General features: G+C 42.0%; 1 protein-coding gene across 3 annotated transcripts in view; it reads right to left on the reverse strand.

Moving 5' to 3' along the window:
- The window catches only part of NUP93 (nucleoporin 93), an 80,726-nt gene that overhangs the window by 12,112 nt on the left and 48,403 nt on the right, over nt 1–20,211 (reverse strand). For all 3 annotated transcript variants that reach the window (XM_040570947.1, XM_040570948.1, XM_040570949.1), the window contains exons 4-12: nt 19,178–19,240; nt 16,444–16,572; nt 9,690–9,764; nt 7,623–7,712; nt 6,103–6,242; nt 3,720–3,852; nt 2,608–2,765; nt 1,873–2,038; nt 966–1,059 (exon numbers count right to left, since the gene is read on the reverse strand). In XM_040570947.1, coding sequence (XP_040426881.1) covers nt 966–1,059; nt 1,873–2,038; nt 2,608–2,765; nt 3,720–3,852; nt 6,103–6,242; nt 7,623–7,712; nt 9,690–9,764; nt 16,444–16,572; nt 19,178–19,240 — 1,048 coding nt within the window. The remainder of the gene's footprint in view (nt 1–965; nt 1,060–1,872; nt 2,039–2,607; nt 2,766–3,719; nt 3,853–6,102; nt 6,243–7,622; nt 7,713–9,689; nt 9,765–16,443; nt 16,573–19,177; nt 19,241–20,211) is intronic.

Genomic DNA, 20,211 nt, shown 5'->3' on the forward strand with positions numbered 1-20,211 from the left:
TTTATTCAGTGACAACAGAAATAAACACACCAGACAAAACTGAATACCTAATCACACATCAGTGGCCTATTTATAACTGTTTCTCTGCAAATATATCCTCAAAGACACACCATAAAAACATTCAGGAAATGAAAGAATAAAGTTACTCAAAAAAGTTCCTTTTTTTCTTTCTTTTCAGACAGCCATCAAGTCTGACTGCAACAGATTCTCTACTGGCCACAACTTTATGTCTTCATTTATGTGTATGCCAAGCAGACCAAATAATGTTATAAACCTGGATTTTCCTACTCAATGACACCAATAGTAGCTTATTATATTTCTTTTCCATTCAATTTTATCTGGGTGTAAGTCAAGCTGCAAACTACAAAGGTGTAGAGAATCAAATTGTGTACGTTTCTGATGGTTCAAATGACCCATGTTTCATTGATCAAAAGATGGTGATGCACAAAGATACTCTCTTAGGCCATGGTTGTTCCTAAAACTTTCCAAAGTGTAAAGAACTGTGATTTGGATCCCCTGCAGATTACAAATGATAATTTAAGGGAAACGATGAACAATGGATGTATGCAGAGAAAAGCTTTGGAAAGACATGCCTGCATTAGGTAAGCAATGCTGTTCTCTTCTGTATTTTAAAACCTGGAAGCTTTGCTAGAAGACCTTCGCATATATATGGTGAAGGTAAGCAAGCTGTAATTTATAATGGATACAGCCCAAACAACAGTAGCGTTGTTTATCTATGAATATTCACCCTCTGGACTGCTGAGAACACACAGAATTCTTTCATCATGTCTTACTGAAATCTGCCATTCCTCTAGGGAAAATCGCTGCTCATGAACACTCTAAAGATGCCTGTGATGGAGAGCTAGAGGCTTTATGTGCAGTCCAGGGTTTGTGTAATAACAATTGGAAAGTGCCCTAAGGAGAAAAGCAGAACCTCAGTGGCACATCTCTTTGGTGTTTCTTACCATAGTCCTCTAGCAGCTGCTTCTGGAACTGTGATAATGTTAATCGGTCTTGCGGAGAGCTTGCACCATCGTCATCAAAACACACTTGGTTCAGCTAAAAACATCCAAAAAAAAAACCAACATATTTCCACTTCACCTTGCACAAGGGATGCATTGAGCAGATATTCGTTCCAACTGAAGCCCTGTCAGGTTTTGACCAACTGACTATAAATTACTAGTCACAGCAGCAGGTCCATCTGTTGCTGGGAAGCAAAGTTCTCTAACACAGTAGCAGCAGAAATACATGCAGATACAACCCAAGGGTCCTTTTGCTTCCGTTCATTCCAAACTTGAATACAGGGACTCAGAATACCCACTGAAAATTAAAATTGTTTTCCCCCCGATCTTAAATATATCATTTTATTCCCTCTCTTCAATGGGTACTGACCAGTATTCATCGTGCCTCCAAAACTCTAAGAACTTTGTCTACTGGACACAAGGACATTGTCTTCCTATCAATTGACACCGACATTTCAGCCATAATCCATCCAGAAAGGAAAATTCACAATGGATCCTCACTGTAGCAAGCTAATGCTAGTTGTAAAAAGAGCTGATGAGGATCAGTGTGAAATAAAGAACACGACACTTCCAGAAAAGAAGTGTCCCATGTGAAATAAAGAACACGACACTTCCAGAAAAGAAGTATCCCCAGGTTAGCACCTGGATAGTACAGAGGGTAAGAGTAGCCCAGGGACTTGAGTTCCCAGCCCTTCACTATCTGCAGGCCAAGTCACATACGTTATAGTGATGCAGAAAATGGACCTGGAATTAAGGGAGGTTCGCCGAGCTGACATGTAGCATCATACAGACTTGTTCTTAAAAAAGAAAAGCAAACAAAACAAACAACAACCCCAACATCCACACTTACTTTTAGCCAAAGATAATCTTCCGTTTTATCAGCAACTTCACTCTGGTTATCTGTAATGTCACAACGGCCAATAATACAATAAACAGCCCTCTTGTACGGGTCAGTGTTGTTCCTCAGAGCTCGTCTGTAATGGAGACGTAGCTTATTTTCTGTGGCAGCAGATAATCTAAGGGAAAAAATTGAAGGAAAAATACAAGGGATTTAGGAGAAGATATAAAACCTGTTGCCCCCTGTCTGAGGAGATCTGGACAGAAACCAATATAAAAAGCTGCATATTCACAGCAAAAGCATACTGGAAGATGTTTCTTGCACTATTTACAATTGTAGGTAAAAGTATCGCTTGCTAATTTAATTGTCTAATTAAAATTATGAGGATCATTTTCAAATGCCCATTGCAAGAAAAATCAGAGGACAATCACTTTTGGAGGGCATTAATATTGTGGTAGGTGAGATATTGTCTAACCCTCAGCAATTTCAACATTTCAGAGAATGTTAGTTTTGAAACACACACTTTACATTTTTCAGACAATTCTTTCACTGTGAAGATTTCTAGACATCAAAGCCAATAAATTAAAATATGCACACTTTTAACATGTAATTTAGGTAGGTAATAAAAACACCAGGAAGCTATCACCACCAGAAGAGACTTGAGTCTTCTATGGAACTACCAAGACACTATTTCACTGCTCCACAGAAATTTCTACCCCTTGAAGGTCTTGCTAAGTTTCCAGTTACCTTCTATCTTTACTGTGCATGTATTCCTGAAACCAGGTTTTAAACTCTCCCAGCTGGTGCTGTGCCCGTTTCACCACATGCATGGCCGCATTCAGATCTCCGCAGCGCATGCAGTAGTAGATCAGTGCCCAGACAGGGTGGCCTTCCACCTCACCGTCCTGAAAATGAAAGATAATTTAAAAAAAGCAGCCCATGTGAATTATTATTTGCCTAGCTTATATTTCTGCCCTTATACCCATACACCAATTTGGGTAAAAATTCTGTTTGTGGTACAGGAGTCAGAGATCGTGAGGTTTAAGTTCAGTGAAAGCTGCGCACATTCTAGCAGCGAAGGAAGGGATTCTCTTCTGCTTGCCCAGATTTCAGTTCTGGATGAAGATCTGGTAATCCTCTAACTAGCATTCAGATATCCTCTCCACCCAGGAAGTCTATTTCGATTAGGCAACTGAGGTATTCAAAACATTTGTAGTGAAACAGAAAGATACCAGACTAATTGTATACCAGCAGGTAAGCAAAGGACAGCTAGTCTCAATTATGTTGTTTCTAACGTTACATATTTATTATTCAACTTGTAATTTTTCTGTCTAGCCTGCTTATTTGCCTTGTTGATTTTGTAGGTGCGCAGCTGTGCACTTTCTAGAAGATAAACAGGATTTTATTCAGATTCCTAAATAAATGGCTACAATTCAGATTAATGCATTACATATTTTGTCACCAACAACCCCTGTCACCATCTTATAAAGTGGAAAAAATAGAAAAAAGCCAAGCAGGGAGAGTATGTTTCTGCTTTTCTGAAACATCACAACAGAGTTTAATACTTGCTTGTTCCTTTTTAAAAAGACCACCATAAGAAACCACAATTCCTGGAATTTAAAATTCTCAAATTACTGAGCACCGCCATACATCTGGGGCTAGCTCTGAACGCAGTCAAACTGATTTTATCTATCTTCCATTTTCCTAACAGAAAATTCTAGAAAAGGAGTAAGAGCCCTCTGTTTTGAGAACTGTTTAAACAACAGCAGACCATCGGAGGCTGCACGAGTTTCCTGGCTGTGCTGGAACAAGCAGATGTGTTGTTGTTTTAGCCCAAGAGCTGAAGGTGGTGGACGTACCTGGAGACCAGGGACAGGCGCAGGCAGTTTGATGTTCAGGTAACTGCGGACCAGCTGGTAGGTCCCTGGAACTCCACCCAGCTGAGCCTGGTGCAGGTTTCCAAAGACAGTCATGAAGGTGTAATTTTTGTAACTGAAAAGCAAAATAAAGGCATGCAAACAGATCAAAATTTACTTGCTAGAAAAAACATCCATTGCTTTTTAAATCCACCAGAATCAGCAATTTAAAGCAAATTACCATGATGTTTCAAACATTATCATTACAGCAAAATGAGGCAAAAACTTCTGTTGATTTAGGAAGATGCTTGTATTCAGCAGTCTCAAGAGAAACCACATTTGGAGCCTGTGGTATACTGCTCCAGGTTCAACTCTCTATTATGAGGTTCCTCTCATTAGGTTCTCTCAGAAATAAGTTAAACTCAGTCATGTAGCTGCCAAAAAAACTTTCCATGCTACTGCTTTTCCAGTCAGTGCCGTCACAAAATAACATTTAAAAACACTGCAGTTGTGTTTCTCCTCTTCCCTGCCCTGTGGAGGAAGCAAACCTTGGGGCCATGGACCTATCTGAGGGAAATCATTGAGAAAGAGAATTTAAGAGACTAGTAAAGGCAAGTTTGAGAATGCTTTCTAGAAAGAGTCAAAGCCTTTAATCAATGTAGGTCAATTTAACAAATATTGAATATTTGAATATTGAATATTTAACAAATATTGAATATTTCTTAAATATTTGTTTCGAAGCAGGAGTCTCAAAAGTCTGCATGCTGAAGGAATACCTATACAAGTTGCAGCAATAATTTTGAAGTTTTCCTCCCCCCCACAGCACAAAACACACTAGTGCATGTACAGTATTTCCTACTTTGGCTCCTAGCTACAGACCACCGAACTATTAGACTAAAAAACCCTATGCCTAACGTAAGCAAGCATGAGCACACCTTTGTAACTAATATTATGGCTGAGTTAAGCCCAAGCTCCTCAGGGTTTAAGATCACACCTGCTCCAACAGAACTGATGCAAGGCCAGCTGTTAGCGGTGTTAGATCTCCTCCCCTTACACATGAGGGACCACAGAAGCATGCAAACACCCCAGAATCAGCGTTTGCTTTGCCAGTTAGCCAATTCCTGCTAGGAAGAAATAAAACGCTACAATGCAAGGCACGCAGGTTTAAAAAGAGATCAAGTCTGAAGAGCTCAGCTTCTGTCCCGGGAGGGTTCGGGGTGGGAATTCTGTGTAACCACATACCTAATTTCAGCTAGCATTTAACGTGACTGTGACAACTTAGCAAGTTGGCTATTCGGCAAATTGGGTTAAGAGTCTAACTGGCTCATCACGCAATGCTGTGACTGAAGAACTGGGAACAGAAGACTTCTGATGTGTCAAGTTTCTCTGTGCGCAGACAGGCATGCCGCCAGCACCCCTGGATGACAACGAGCACTGATGAGGAGCTGCAACCAACCGTTAGGGGCAAAGAGGCTGCGCCAGGAGGAGAAAACATCTCTTCCCAGTGTGCTCTGTCAGAGCGCAGCGCTTTCAGAGCTCAGATGGTGGAACTGTACCTGTAACAAATGCCCACGCACTACACTGCATCTATTGTTTGCTTTCCACTGCTGAACAATCCTGCTAGCGTTAAATTGGCAGCTATTTGGTAAGAGACTGCAACATCCAGGTTTGTGGGCACACGTGCAGGGAGCAGCTAATACTGCCAACAGGGGGATTCAGCCTTGGCTTTCTCTCTGCAGCCTGTCTGCTCCCTGGCCTGCAACTCTGCAAGCACGTTCCTGGTCAACGAGCTTAGATCACCGGAATACTTGCTGCTGCAGACAGTAAGCCTCTTTCCAGAGTCTGAAAATCATTGCTAGATGTCTCAGCTACAGCCCCTTGAAATGTTACAGAAAACTTTCAGGGCAGAGATGGCACGATCAGAACTTGACTCATTGCACCAGATTTGCTCCCAGTGCTTTCCTCATTTCTACCCAGCACCAGCTCCTGACAGGTAATCAGCAATCAGAAAGGGAGTATGGAAAATGAGAAATTTGTTGTAGAGGGGGAACAGATCTCTTTCTACAACTGAAAAATCTTCACATATCACTGTGACAGATACAAAATCTTTAAAGGCAACACTGAAGAAAGAATAAAAGATCTTTTTGTCTTCGCAACAAGCTCCCAGTGGATTCAAGGCCTTTTTAGTTAAAACAGTTTTTAACTAAAACAATTTTATACTCAAGTGGCTGCTCTAAGCCCCTTAGAACAGAAAAGACAGGCAACAGACACTTCTTGTGAGCAGCGTGAAGTAACTGACTTGTTAATATGCTTGTGTGTATTCACAAGCCGTTCTGGCTTATTAGGGAAATTTATCAGACTGTGTTATCCAGAGCATTCGCCTTACCTTTGTTCGAGGTAGTGCAGAGCCTGCCTCACGAAGTCCATGCGCACCTCCAAGTTGGTCCGGACTTTCAAGACGTCGCTAGCAGAAACCAGGCGAATGTCGATCATTTGTTTCACCATGGCCCACAAGTCAGAGATGTTCTGTGAACAAACCGTTCCATGCAACAGCGATTAGCACAAAGGTGAACAACCCTGTTTTGAGCTACGTGGTGTTTTGATGCTAAAGCAGAAGTATAAAGACATACTGCAGGGGAGTAATTTCAGTCAGTTTAGATTTACAGCGGAGACACTGGATGCAATCCTGAAGGTAAGCCCCTTCTGTCCTGCAGAATACAAATTTCACAGGCTTCTCTACCTAATGCTTGTGTAAGGAGATGGCTATAAATATTTTACCTGCAGTTTTCAGCCAGTACTAAAGATTTCCCAGACTAGGCTGGGTATTAGGTGCTCAGCTTCCTTCCCCATTTCCGGCTCATATATCCCACTCAAAAAATACCACATCAGCTTTTCACGTAAGTGATTGCTCTGGCTGTCATTGGAAAGCTGTGCCATCAGCTGTGATGTGAAATGTCTAAAGGACTTAGACAAAGACTCAATTACAAAAAGAGGCTGAAAACCATCCAGGTCTGCTCATTCCCAAGGATGAGATCGTACCAGTACCTACAGGACTACAGTATCCCCGCTGAAACGGCAAAACACTGACAAGTAACAGTACTGTTAGCTTCAGCAAGGGCAGCTGTTTGATCACGGTGCTTCAAAGCAGCAAGAATATTGAAACTCACCTTGCTGTCCCTAGCAAAGAAAACAGAGCTGTTCAAAGCAAAGAAGCACATCTGTAATTTACAGCCGACCCGAGCATTTGCCTCTCAGCTTCTGAACAGCTTTTTGCTCTCTCCATTTGCAGTCTTTTCACGACATGACCCTTCTGCAGTATTTTCCCCCAGGCATTTCTAAAAGGTGGCCAGGTTTGTGTACTTGTTTTTTGGGGTGGATCAAGGCAACACAATCAAAGGAAAAGGGGGGAAAAAAGCAAAGCAGATGGACCATCGATTTAAAGTTAACCTTGCAGACTTTGGCTGGCTTTACACCTTGCTGTCGGACCCTACTCCAGTCCTAGTGGAGACTGATTGAAGACCCTTCACTTACATCTAAATACGTTCAAAGGATATTAGGATATTATTATATTCACATTTTGGAAACAGAACTCAGTAGAACCCATTTAAAATGGAAAGCATTTTTTTTTTCCTCTGACAGCTCATCATTCATGACAGGACACTACAGTGAAACCAGGCTCTTCTCTTCCCCATTTTGTTAAGAAATTTTCATCGTGACCACATTCATCACTGGTGGGCCCTGCCGGACTAGAGAAGATTTCAGTGTTGGCTCTGTGTTTTCTGTGGAGCCACGCAATTTATTTATTTTTTTGGCAATATCAGTATTTTTCCATCAATGTCAGCAGGCTGTTAATCACAGCTGAAAACAGCTTAAATACATTTCCTCGTGTTAACTTATTGGCAGTACCTTATCATCCAACTCTACAACAGCAGCACAAAGGTCCACCAGGTTAGGCTGCAGATGTCCGTTCACTATCTTCTCATTATAAATATAAATCTGAAACACATTGAAAGCAAGTTTTAACAACACATACCACTCTCCTTCCCCCTCCCCAGCCACGGCAGCAGAATCTGACCCAGATTTCAAGAACTGTCCCCAGCAGTCCCTCCCTCCCACGTTAGCTGGTTGTCAGTCTGCATGGAGGAGGAAGGGACAATGGCACAAACCTCCACAATACCCCAAAGCCTGCCTGAAGGCCAGAAGCAATCCACCAGCTGTTCAGGGGTTCTGCACAGCAAAGCACTGCACTGAATGCCACGTTAGACTAATTGGAGCTAATTGTTGGAGGACAAAGATTCAAGAAGAGACGTGACAACTGAATGGCAGTGATATTCCCCTACACAGCAGCCTGATATAACAGAAACAGAATTTTACTGTTTTCTGCTGCAAGAATTCAGGGAACTGACACAAGATGAGAACAGAAACCTGGTCCTTTAAAACCTGCTCCTAAACGTACCCCCTACACTGTTTTAATGTAAATCTTGGTCTCCGTTTACCTACTGGGATTGTTTATTCTATTCTCATCCCAGCTCCCTTTGAAAATAATCATTCCCAATGCCAGAAAGGCACTGCTGTCATACTTTGAGTCCTTTCTTCTTGCAAACACTGCAGCTTCAATGTTTCCAGCATGCAAACAAGACCTGGAGCTCAGGATCGAAAACAAAATTTAGCATCAATGAAACCACATACACAGACACCCTTGTGTTTCTGGGAAATAGTTTAAGCTATCCATGAAGAATAATTATTCCAGTGTAATTAAAACATTTCAAGGATGATGGTGACCTGCAACAGCACGGACTCCCAAGGTCTCCCAGCTACCCGCTGACATGCACAAGAGCAGCTTTGAAACCCAGATTTTCTTGCATTCGAGCAGGGTGGAGGTGAGAACAGCTCGGCCAGGGCAGCTTCTCCAGAGGGCAGACAGTGGCTGCAAGAACCGTGCTGCAGGCAGAAACCAGCACTAGCACTGCTAGAAAAGTTGAGTTTTCTACATCCACAAAACATCCGGGAGCAATGCTGATAGCCTGAAAGCATGGGTGCAATCATACCACTTGAAAGACCCTTAGATGCGGGATTACACTCGAGATGGAACAAATTAATGCACTAATAATAACCACTAAATCAAATATACACTTGATCAGCACAACCATGCACCTTATTTTGTGATTCATTTCCTCAGTTACCATAACTGAACGCAGACACAGAAAAACAGATGCACGAGCTGTTATCGAGCTCAGCAAAGGCTGAGCCAAGGCACACAATAACAGTAATTGTGTGCAAATTAGGCAGCGCTTTGTCTATGTGCTTCTACATATTCCAGTTGGAAAAATCAAGTCCTTCTCTTTCATTTTGTTTCCAGCAGTGCTGGTAAACAGATCATCTCAAATAACAAAAGTAACAAATTGGTTATGTAAAGGTTTATCAATTCCCTCTGAAAATTTTCAGAGGGAGCCTAATGCCACCAGACATTAATTCATAGCTGCTGCACTAAAGCTCCTCATAATTGATCCTATTAAAATGGGATATAATTTGACAAATATCAGGATTAAGACTTCAGCATGTTTTTCCCTATATGCAGATATCCAAAAAGTGATCTTCCTTCCACACGTGAGAATAGAGGGCATGTAACTCTTCGTTTGCATGATATTACACTGTGACATGAACTCCAAAAAACATTTTTTGAAAGGTTAAAACTTTTAATTTACTGTATGAACATGAACGACTTCTACAGTCACATATGTTGCTCCGGATCTCCTTTTGACACAAATACTGTCGTAGACAGACGAGTGCATTTCCAAAAATGTCAGGCTAACTTTCCGTATTTTCCAATTGCATTTTAATCCCGGGCAGATGTCTTCATGCTGTACCTTCCGTATCTCTTTACACATTACGCTCACAGATTTTTATTTTCCCACCTCTACACAGAGAACGACGTTCAGCTACGGGTTTTATGTTCCTTTCCAGCACACTCACCTGCCGAGCATATGCCATCTCCACGCTGTCCAGCGAGCTGCGACCTGGAGGGCCCGACTCACCAGCATAGCTGGGCTGTTTAACAAGAAGCATAAAGGTTATTAAATGCTTGCTATTTTTTTCTTCCCCAATACAGCCAAACCCTGTAGTCTGCATATTCAATTTTAGTCATCTGAGCATTTCACACAGAGGGTATAAAATTACTGCAACGCATTTAACCAATAGATCTTCTCCTAAGGTACAGCAAAAACACCTCTGCTCCTGACACAACTTACCAGGTTCTGCAAGGAAGAGGCACACTGTCACTGCAATCCCCTATTATCCTCCCAATATAGCTTCAACTTCCTCAAGTGACAGAAATCCCGCTTATTCAGTGCGCAAACCAACCATTAGCTCTCCAGAATTAGGACACCAGCGTGCCTCATTAGCATCTTGTAATTTTAATTCTTTGCTTTTGTTTCCTGAAAGGTTGCTTATTGGCATGCTCAGTGTCTCTCTGAGAAGCATCCAGTCCGAACCTCCATGGCAGCGAGGAGGCAGGCTGTGACAGACCAGCTCAATGGATGCAGTCCAGCAAATCTGACGCTCTTTTTGCCCCAGTACCATGACACTGACACAAAACGGGGCTGGAGCATGCAATTATCTGCTGAAAAATGCCCCAGTGCTGCTTAGCTGGAGGAGGAAGAAGGAAGCTGGCAAAATAATGATCTGAAAAAAACTTCCTACCCATAGTGTCTACACAAGCGTTGAAATATTTCCACTGTAGAGTTAGAGGACAGTTGATAAGAGTCATGGCATGGACGATTTGTAATTTTTTTGTAAAACTTGAAATATAATACTACTGTAATATTCTTACGCCTCAAAGCTATCCTTACAAATGCTTCCCACAAACCACAGGTATGTTTTCAGTATAGCCACCACTAAACACATATGTTCACCACTCTGGACGAAAAAACCTCACAGCTAAATATGTAACCCTCCAACACTTCCAGTTTCGTATAGATGTAGCTCTTTATTTCAGCATTGCAAGTCTTGGGTTTGAAAAATTAAGTGCAATTATTTAAAGACAGATCCCTTTGAGGTAAGCAGTCCTTTAATATCGGCTGCTTCTTGAGGAGCACTATAGCCATGATGGGCTGAAGATAAAAGCAAGACAAGCTTAGTACAGCAACATAATATTTACTAAGCCAACTGACATAGTTGGGGAAGGAGAGGAGGAATAGACAAGCCCTTAGAAAAGCAACCATATTTTGAGGTCTGAAGCCAAGGCAGCAGCATTTACATTTCTGACTTCAAACCCTAAAGCTCATTTGTCTGTCCCAGCAGCAGTCGGCCTGGCAGCAGATGTCACCTCTCCGTGCACACCTTGCTCTGCTTGCTTCAGGTCTCTAGCTCAGGTACAGCTACAAGATCTAAGCTGGCTGTTTATTTTTACCACAAGAGAGGATGTGAAGTACAGAAGGTAAATACTGAAGGCAGCTCTAAGCATACACAGGACTCGTGCCAGGTAACTCCAGTCCACATCTATTCCTTTAAACTGGAACCAGTAACTTTTTTCAAAGAGAAGGCACATCTGCAGAGCTTTAAAATTCAGCTTTTCACCAAAGTCGGTTCTAGCTAGCTGCACATCCTCCTCGTGAGCTGTTACGCTGCACCCCACCAATACTGTCAAAGAGCTTCACTTCTTCTCACGGTGGTTACCCAGAGCTGTAATACTTTGTTGTGTAGGTACAATCACCGTCAAGTATTGCTCAAGGACATGTTCCAGTCTTTCCTGGAAGAGTTCAGCTAAATTTGACCAGTTGTGCTGTGGCACGGCAGGACCAAGGTGACCCAATGCTCAGATTGCTCAGAATTCAAGGAACAGGTAACACATAGCTTCTCTCCTGATGAAATTGTAAACAATTTCTCATTTCAAATAAGAGGAGTTGCTGATAGGATCTTCAAAAGAATCTCACATTTTCCTGGGCTGTATCCCAACTTTGAAACAAAATAATAAAAACTCGTGAAATTCCACACAGTCTATGCAGGGAAGCATTTGGGAAGCACTGACTGTTTTAATTTGGTAACAGGTAACCAGAGTGGTACCTTCTGTTATGTAAGACCGCCCTTACCCTCAGGAGTTCATGTTCTTAAAAAAGCTGTAATTGTCCTAGTCCACAAGCTCTGAGCAGGGAAATTTTTGCAGTTTAAAACAAAGACAAATGAAGTCACACAAGTGCAACAGCCACGAAGCTGTTCTGAGCTAGCTAGGCATTTATGTGAAGATAAGGGCATGGCCCCTATTCAGAAATTATAAGAGATTTGTGATATTTATGATTTATGCTTTTTGCACTGCATACAACAGTTGACTGCAAAATAAAAAGTATTCAGTTGTGTTTGTCCCTGGTATAGTGAGATATAAATGAAGGTATCAAATACAAACGTGAAAAATCCTTTGAATTGCTGAAATTAATTTATCACTGCATTCATTTCTCAGTAACAGTGCAATTTAAATTATGTTCAACCTGACAGTAAAATCAGATTCATTTAGACCTTAGGCAGCACAAACAAAATACCTCACCAGAAACCACTTTCTTTTTGCAACTGAACTTACCCCAAAAATATTGCTCAGAGTCACTCCTAATGGATACTGATATTCAGAAGTATTTGCATTTTTCTTTCAGTGCCAAATCATCTGACACAAATTCCTTTAAACCCACCTAAAAACGGCAAATTCTTTGTTCTAAAGAACAAAGAAGCCGTTAAAGCAGGTTTCCTGGGAAACAGACGTGATGGCAGAAATAGCGCTTTGCAGCCTTCCCCTCTGCTGTGCTACATAAATTGCAGAGTTATTTAAAGTAACACTAAATTATGGACGCTGTCATTAATTACTGATGAGGTTTCATCTTCTAAAGCAAGAAGAGTACATTGTGACTTGGTGTCACTTTTCAACCGGCGCTCACACACCACAAATACAAGGACTGGGGCTTTATTTTGCGAATCCGGTTCCTTTTTCTCCTGCTGTTGTACCACAGCACCAAAGAGCAGCATCTCTGTGGCCGCCTTTCCAGAAAGCAGTGTAAGACTGACAGGTTAAAATCCACAGGTAAGGATCTGAATTCAAAAGTGCACATCTGAAACGAAAGAATGTGCATTTAGTGTTTTTTTTTTCTCCTCTCCTTTCTCCAGTTTTAATTTTTCCCTATCCATTACGCTTTGAGGATCACTTATTAACAATTTGCCACAGCTGAGACCTGACACATTGCAGGTAAATTCTTTAAATGCCCTCAACCAGCTTGGCCTTTCAGTGAGAAAAAAAAAATCAGGAATACCAGAATTTGTCTTGCTTTTCTTATGCTTTTCTTTCCTACAGCAAGAGCCACGGGAGCTAGAGCATTTCCTTTTTTTTTCCATCTCATACTCACATTCTGGCTCCATCTTTGAATTATTAAACGGTAATAGAAAAAAAGCTCATTGAAGTATCTCATGGTTGGGCTAAAAGGAAATTTCAAAAGGGAAACTACAGCAGTGAGTCAGCACGGGGAAGGCCGTTTCCAGTCTTTACCCTCACTGCAGAAACGGATAGGTGTGCAGGCAAACCCTCCATAGCCAGCAGTCGGTGCCTGAAGAGGCGTCTGCCGCAGCTCAGGAGGAAATCTGGGGAAGGGGGAGGATATCCTTTTGCAGCAAGTCAGAACTTCTCAAGTTTTCAAGCGAGGAAAAGATGATGAAAGATGCGCTGAAAACAGCAGCTAGGTGTGTACTAGAAAAATTATGTTTTAGGTCAGCTCCTGAAGCATAACTGGAGCAGCAAATGCTAAAAAGGAAAAGTTGGTAATGCACCAAGGACTGCAGAAGTACAAACACACACATCTCTGCCTATCTGGTCTGTGGTTGCTCACACAGCTTGTGCTGTTTCGATCAATCACGTTTGCTTCTCCCTGTCCTGAATTGAGGTCTTTCCAAAAGATTCTTCAGAGCCGCGCTATTTATTTTGAATATTATCCATTTGCAAAAACTGCAATTAGACCGCGCCACCATCACAGTTTTATCTTTAAATTCATTTAGCTGAATGATGCTGCTTTTCAAAGGAGTCCTTCATTTGTACTCAGCCAAGCATTCACCCTCGCTTGTGCACCCAACTGCACACCCAGAAAGCTGCATTATTCATCGCCCTCATATGCATATGCACATTCCTCAGCAGAAGGCTGGGCAGACATTTTGTCAGCTCTCCAAATGGCTTGGCCACTAGATGCAGCGCATAACTACGCAGGAGACCGAGCTGGAGAAACACCATCAAAACCCATCGTGGTGCAGCGGGGGAGAGGAAAGGATCCTGCGCTCCTTGGGCTTTAGGGGATGTGAAATCGTCACACGGAGGGCAGAGGAGAAAGCGAGAGCAACGGCGTCTCTCAGACACTGCGGGAGCAGGCTGCTCGACAGCAGGAGGGGAAGAGCTTGGGGAGGGGGTGGAAGAAAAAAAAGGGAATAAAAGGACAAAAGAAATGCCTCAAAACCTAGCAGAACAAAACTCGGAACAAACACCTTGAGAACGTAACATAGGTGTTTGATATCCTGAAAACAAAAGCCAGGCTTTCTTCCCTCCTCCCAAGGAGCACCCTTTTTTAGTTCAGTTTTTCCCTTACGGGGAAAAAGGCCAGGCTGGAGGACAAGGCAGAACAGAAACCACTAATGGCAAGTCCTGTGCTAGCTTCTTTGAATCATGAGCTTTGCCTGTTAATTGGTCTTATTTTCATGAATAATGTGTTGGTATTTCACTCTGCCCAAATTAGCTTGCCCAAAGCTTGAAATTGGCTCGCAGGCAGACCGGCCCCCTGCTGTGTTTGGATCTGTGCCTTTTCAGTTGATTCTCCATCTCCAGAGGATATCAATTAAACCTCTACTATATTCCACAGGCTGTGTCTGTTTGTGTCACACACACAAAAAACTTATTTGACTGGAACAAGGCTTTAGAAGAACAACCTGCTGTGGGGAGGTTAGATAACAGGCTTTTAACACAGTAGATGCACTTCAAACCTCTCAGACCTTTGACTTCTTGAGGCTAAGACTGGAATATATCAAGGATTTTAAATGCTCTTGAAATGACATACCGATACCACGAGTGCTTTGAAAGGGAGAGTGGAGTATTACTGAGCGATGGTGTACACTGAGTCTTTAAACTCATTCATGGAAACTATTAAAGGGTTTTCCCCACCTCCCACCAATTTGATGCTTGGCATCTCAAGTGCCACGGGCTGGGGTTACCGTCCATTTTGATACTGAAACAGCAGAAAAGGGGTTTGGGCTTTTCAGAGAAGGTTATTATATTGCTTCTCCCAGCAGCTGGTATCCACACTTTGGAAGGCAAACCCCACACCAGTAACTCACACAAATCAAAGATGTTAGAAGCTATTAGAACAGCTGCCAAGTCTGCAGACTCACATCCCAAAGTAATGGGAGAGCTGTTCCTAGCTTTAAACAAATTCAGCCTGCATTATTTAACATCTCTAATAGTGGAACACTGGACAGCCTTCTGAAAAGTCACAGTGAAGTATCAGTAAAATACATTCTAGGGAAAATAGCTTCTATAAAGAGATGTATGCTAACTGGAATTAACCTATATTTAAAAGAATAGTAATCAGAAAGGGACATTTCATTAACAGCTTTAATTATTTCCAAATCCCTATACAGGTCATACCCCATTAACACCAAGACCTTTTTTTTTTTTTTTTTTTTTTTTTTTTTTAACTTTTTTAATGCAGTTTGCAGCTCTGTAAGTCACACCAATGAAAAAAAAATAAAATAAAATGGGGAATTGCATGGGGAAGATTGCTATAAAAAAAAAATGGGCCTGTCTTCTGGCCTGAAAGCACAGCAATGCTCTTTCCCTACTGCCTCTCCTCTCAAGGTTAGCTTTTGATGGAGCAGTGTGCTGGGGCTGCGATGCAACTTCATGCTCCTGGGATCCCAGCTGATGTCTGACGCCTCTGGCTCACAGGGGTGGAGCTCCCATAACTCTGCACGTAGCCGTGCCATGTTCTGCTCATGGCACGGCAGCATTTTAAGAAAAACTAAAGTTTTAAATTGTAACACAACACACGTAATGTTTTGAGTTACCAGTCAACATCTTTTCATATCAAACAGGGGCTGTCTTGCCCAAAGGATCTGGTCACCACTGGATTAACCTTGAATTGCTGAGTGCAAGAGGCCTTGAGGCACAACAGTGAGAGAGCAAGGTAAAAGGAAAGCATACTCCCTCTTTTTTTTTTTTTTTTTGAATATTCAACTGGTGTTGACAAGAAACCCGAGAGACTTCCACACCCTCCTACAAAAAGCCATAAATCCTGGCTAGTAGACAGGGATAAGGGGAAGAGACATTGCAAGACCTGTTTGGGAGAACAGCTACACCTGAGAAGCTGTCTGGTCTCATTAGCTCTGCAAAGTTTCCCTGAAGGAGAAGTTCACCCTGACGTGTTTTCTGTCTGCTGGGTGTATCGATCTCCTATGCACTAGGGTGACTGAGCTTCCAACTTGCACATAAAACAGCTTCAGCAACAGGAGCTCCACTGCCTGCACCAATCAGTCAATAAAAACAAAGGTTCGATACTTCGCTAGGCAATGCATTCTACTAGTTGCAACCATTTTTACGTTAAATAGAGCTTTAATATCACTTATTTTCAACGGTTGTAGCTATAAAATAATCCAGAGGTGGTTTCAGCAGCGTCAGAGTGCCAGCTGAGTGTGACCACGCAGTGTTCAGGAAGGCAGTTACCTCGTTTTCCTGGGTGAAATCGAGAGCATCTTCCCCCGATGCCAGCAGGGTATGAAGAATCCTTTGCTTCACCTGTTCCCATTCAACCAGCATTGATTCTCGGTGATACTCCTCAGCCATAGCAAAGGTCTGTTGAAGAAGAAGAGCTAAGGAATAGACAGAAACTCCAAACAGCATGCAACCACTAACCAGCTCTGCTATTAACAGACCAGCTTAAAACAGCAACTAGCTAAATCAACCCGGTCAGCCCTCAAGAGCTAACGATTTGCTGGATATTATCAGACCTCCTGCTAGGTACGAGGGGATTCAGAAGATAGGTGTGCATGAATGAATATAGCTTTTGCGTACCCAGCTACTAAATGATTGGATCTTTGTCTTTTCTGTGGCGCTGACACACAGAAAGCCCAGCAGGTTGGAAATGGACAGGCTGAGATGCTATCCACAATTGCTCACGACTTCAGGATTTTCTTGAGCTCTCCATTTCCCTCAGCAGCAATAGCTGCAACTTCTGCATAAGATGCCTGGATCCAAAATACCCATTTCACCCCACCGGAACACAGACCTTATGTGTAGCAGCAGCAGCCCTGGTTTACAGCACTGCAGAAAGAGCAGAGGGGGCAGCAGCACGCGCCGAGCTCTGACCCTGTTACAGGGCTAAGATAACGAGCGTGGAAGTTAAGGGCTCCTTGCCGTCTGCCCACCTCCCTCAGCCCAAACCTTTTGTTAATTTAGCAGTTGGCCACCCAACTGCATGCACACGATATCCAGGTCACCACTGATCTGCGTGGTTTATCGAGCCCTGTTTCTCTACTGGCAAACAGCTCTTCGCCTCCCTGGAGGTGATAAAGGTTTGATGCACTGCACTGTTAATAGAGATGTCTGTTTAGAGCCCGTATTTCATTTTCAGGTCTTTATCAGTATGTTTTTCCTTTTAAACAGGAAATATGATGCAAGAAAAATAAAAATTATTAAGGAAGATCAACGGGTGCAGAAGAACCAGAAAGCCTTTCTCATCAGGAAAACAAGTACAGTAAATCACACCCTGAGAAGAAACACCCTTTAAAACGGCTGATGTGCTACAACAGCTTCAGATCTGATGGAGGAATGCATGGAGGGGAAGAGCTCTGCTCAGCACTCCTTATTTTGGCAATGAGCATTACGATATCGAAGATGCTTCTCTGCTCTCTTCCTGTTATTGCTGGAGTGATGCTAGCCAGCAGCCTTGAGTACACTGGGACAGAAAATGCTCTTATTTCCACTAATTCTGGAGAAGAAGCCATACACTGCTACTTTATCTTTCCCAACCCTCTCTCTCTGTCTCTCTTTCAAATCACTTTGAGCTGCAGTGTACATAACTACACGTTTTGGCTGCCTGAATAAGATTTCATCTCTTATGGACTGCTTTTAGGGTACTGTCAATTAAACATTCCCTAGTATAAGTGAATGGGTAAAAGGCAGTGACATTTGACAAACATTTAATTATGGTGCACACGTGCAACTAGAGCATATGATTTTTGTTTCTTGCCGTATAATATAAAATCATTTTATACTTTCATGATGGAATGTAGGTCTTCTTACTTTCACTATAATCACTTCAATGGGGGTTTAAATATGCTTTGATAATTACAGCATAATTATATGTAATTAAAATAATTTAATAATGCTTAAGTACCATTCCTTATCATTTGAAATAAACACAGGCTCAGTTCTAAACCTGGTGCCCCAAGTATACGTGTAGGGAAACGATCGTAACATAAGCACTGGAAGCATGCAATGACATTTTGAAGCAGCAGCTTCAAGACAAACAGGAAGCGTTTTTCCACACTGCATAATTCAACTGTGGAAATCATTGCCCCCGAATATGACAGATACCAAAAGCCTTAATAGACTCAGGACCACAATAAGACGAATTTTGCAGCAGAGAACAGCTTCCAGCTCAGAAAATCCTACAACAACTATTTGCTTGAGGTGCAGAGACAGGAGATGAATGGGGGAAGGCTCAGTCTTTTTCCCTTACAGACTGCCTAGGCGTTGGTCCCCTCTGAGGACAGAAAACTGGGCTCAAACCCTTTCTCTGAGCCTAAGTGACAGCTCTTACTTTCTTATTGTAGCAATTCTTTTGCACTGCTTCAAAAACTGTTTTTAATATACAAGAGTTTTGCTTTGGACAGTGTAAGCAGCATCATGTTCTGGCTGTCCTACAGACAAGAATTACACCTTGCAGTACTGCTGCTGCATGGGTCTGAAGGTAGTCGTGTGGAGAGCACCACGCTTCAATTCCTGTGACCTGGGGAAACAGCTTCCACAAATCCACAGAGCATCACCACTGTATGGGAGGTCAAGGCACAAGGTACTTCTCAGAGCAAAAAACGTGATGTTATCCCAGTGTTATCATCTCTAGAAAAGAAGGCACTTGTAGAGAGAGGGTTAGAGCATGCTGTGCCTTACAAGCAGCTGCTTTGTTCAAACTCATATTTAACACTGTGAGCTTCCAGACCCTACATAATATTGCAGCTGAAATGCAACTGAAAATTATTTCTTCTGGAAATTCTAAGCAACTATTTTTACATATAACTATTGTATATTCTGTAGACAGTCCTCTTCAATTCCACTAGGTTTATTAAACATCTGATTTATAAATAATTCCTCAAGATCCACCACCTCCCTCCCCTTTCGTGTGTGGGGTTTTTTGTGGTTTGGTTTGTTTATAAATAGGTATTTGCTTCCAACTTACCCTTTTCCTGGACTCTTCAATAGCTGACAGCAAGGCATTATCTTTTTCATTCTTCAGGAATCCCTGCAGAAAAGGAGAAACAGAGCTTCAGTCTAAAAGCTACCTCGTGCTGCCATCAGATACATATTGTACTACTCAGCTCTTTCAACTCCACGAAGTGCTGGCAGCTCTCCCCAGTCCATTCCAGAGAAGTTTAAAGGTCACCTCACTTCACCAGAGGTACAGCAAGATGCCCATACAGAGCAGTGTGAAAATGAAAACGCATTAATCCCCTGTTTTAATATGCATTAAATCCTGGTGAAATATCCTGCTTCTATTCTTTTTTATCTCTGTGTCCCAGCAACTGCTTCCCCTTGCTCTCTATTTGAGGGAGCTAGGATGAAAGCTGGTAGGAGCGATAAGCACAGATAAGATTGTTGGACTTGAGTATGTTAAAAAAAAAAAAAGAAAAAAAGGTTTTGACTTGGCAGCTTCAGGCAGGAGTGGAGCTCTTGTGGGCCCGATAGGAACTGTGAAAAAGCTTTAAAAATAATCAGTTGAAAAAGGATGAAAGTAACTAAACAGTTGGAAAGCACAAAGGAGAAGTTTACTGCATAGTCCCTCCTTAAACACAGCTGGAGTGGTTAAAAATTTTAGAGTTATATTTTTAGTATATCAATAAATCTCAAAACAGGTCTGGTGTATGTGAACTGATTCAAATGAGCTGTAGCTACTTATCCTAAACATCACTTTTGTGACCCATACCAGCAAAGACAAGATATCCTGCATTTAATGAATACCTGCAGAGTAAGATGCTGTAACATACACAGGGAACAAATGGGAAACACTTATTACAACCTAACTTGAACACCTTTATTTTACATATTTACTGTTAAATTAAACAAACCCAGTTTAAACAAACCCAGTTGATTTGCACTCCCAGACTTGAATTTAATCATCCTCCAAAACAACAAAAAAACCTTTTGTTTCCCTCTGAAGTAATCATCGATAACATTATCAGCTCGAAGTGCTAAAACCTTGAGTCTGTATCCTCA

Source organism: Cygnus olor, chromosome 12, assembly GCF_009769625.2.
Source record: "Cygnus olor isolate bCygOlo1 chromosome 12, bCygOlo1.pri.v2, whole genome shotgun sequence".
NCBI classification, from domain to species: Eukaryota; Metazoa; Chordata; class Aves; order Anseriformes; family Anatidae; genus Cygnus; species Cygnus olor.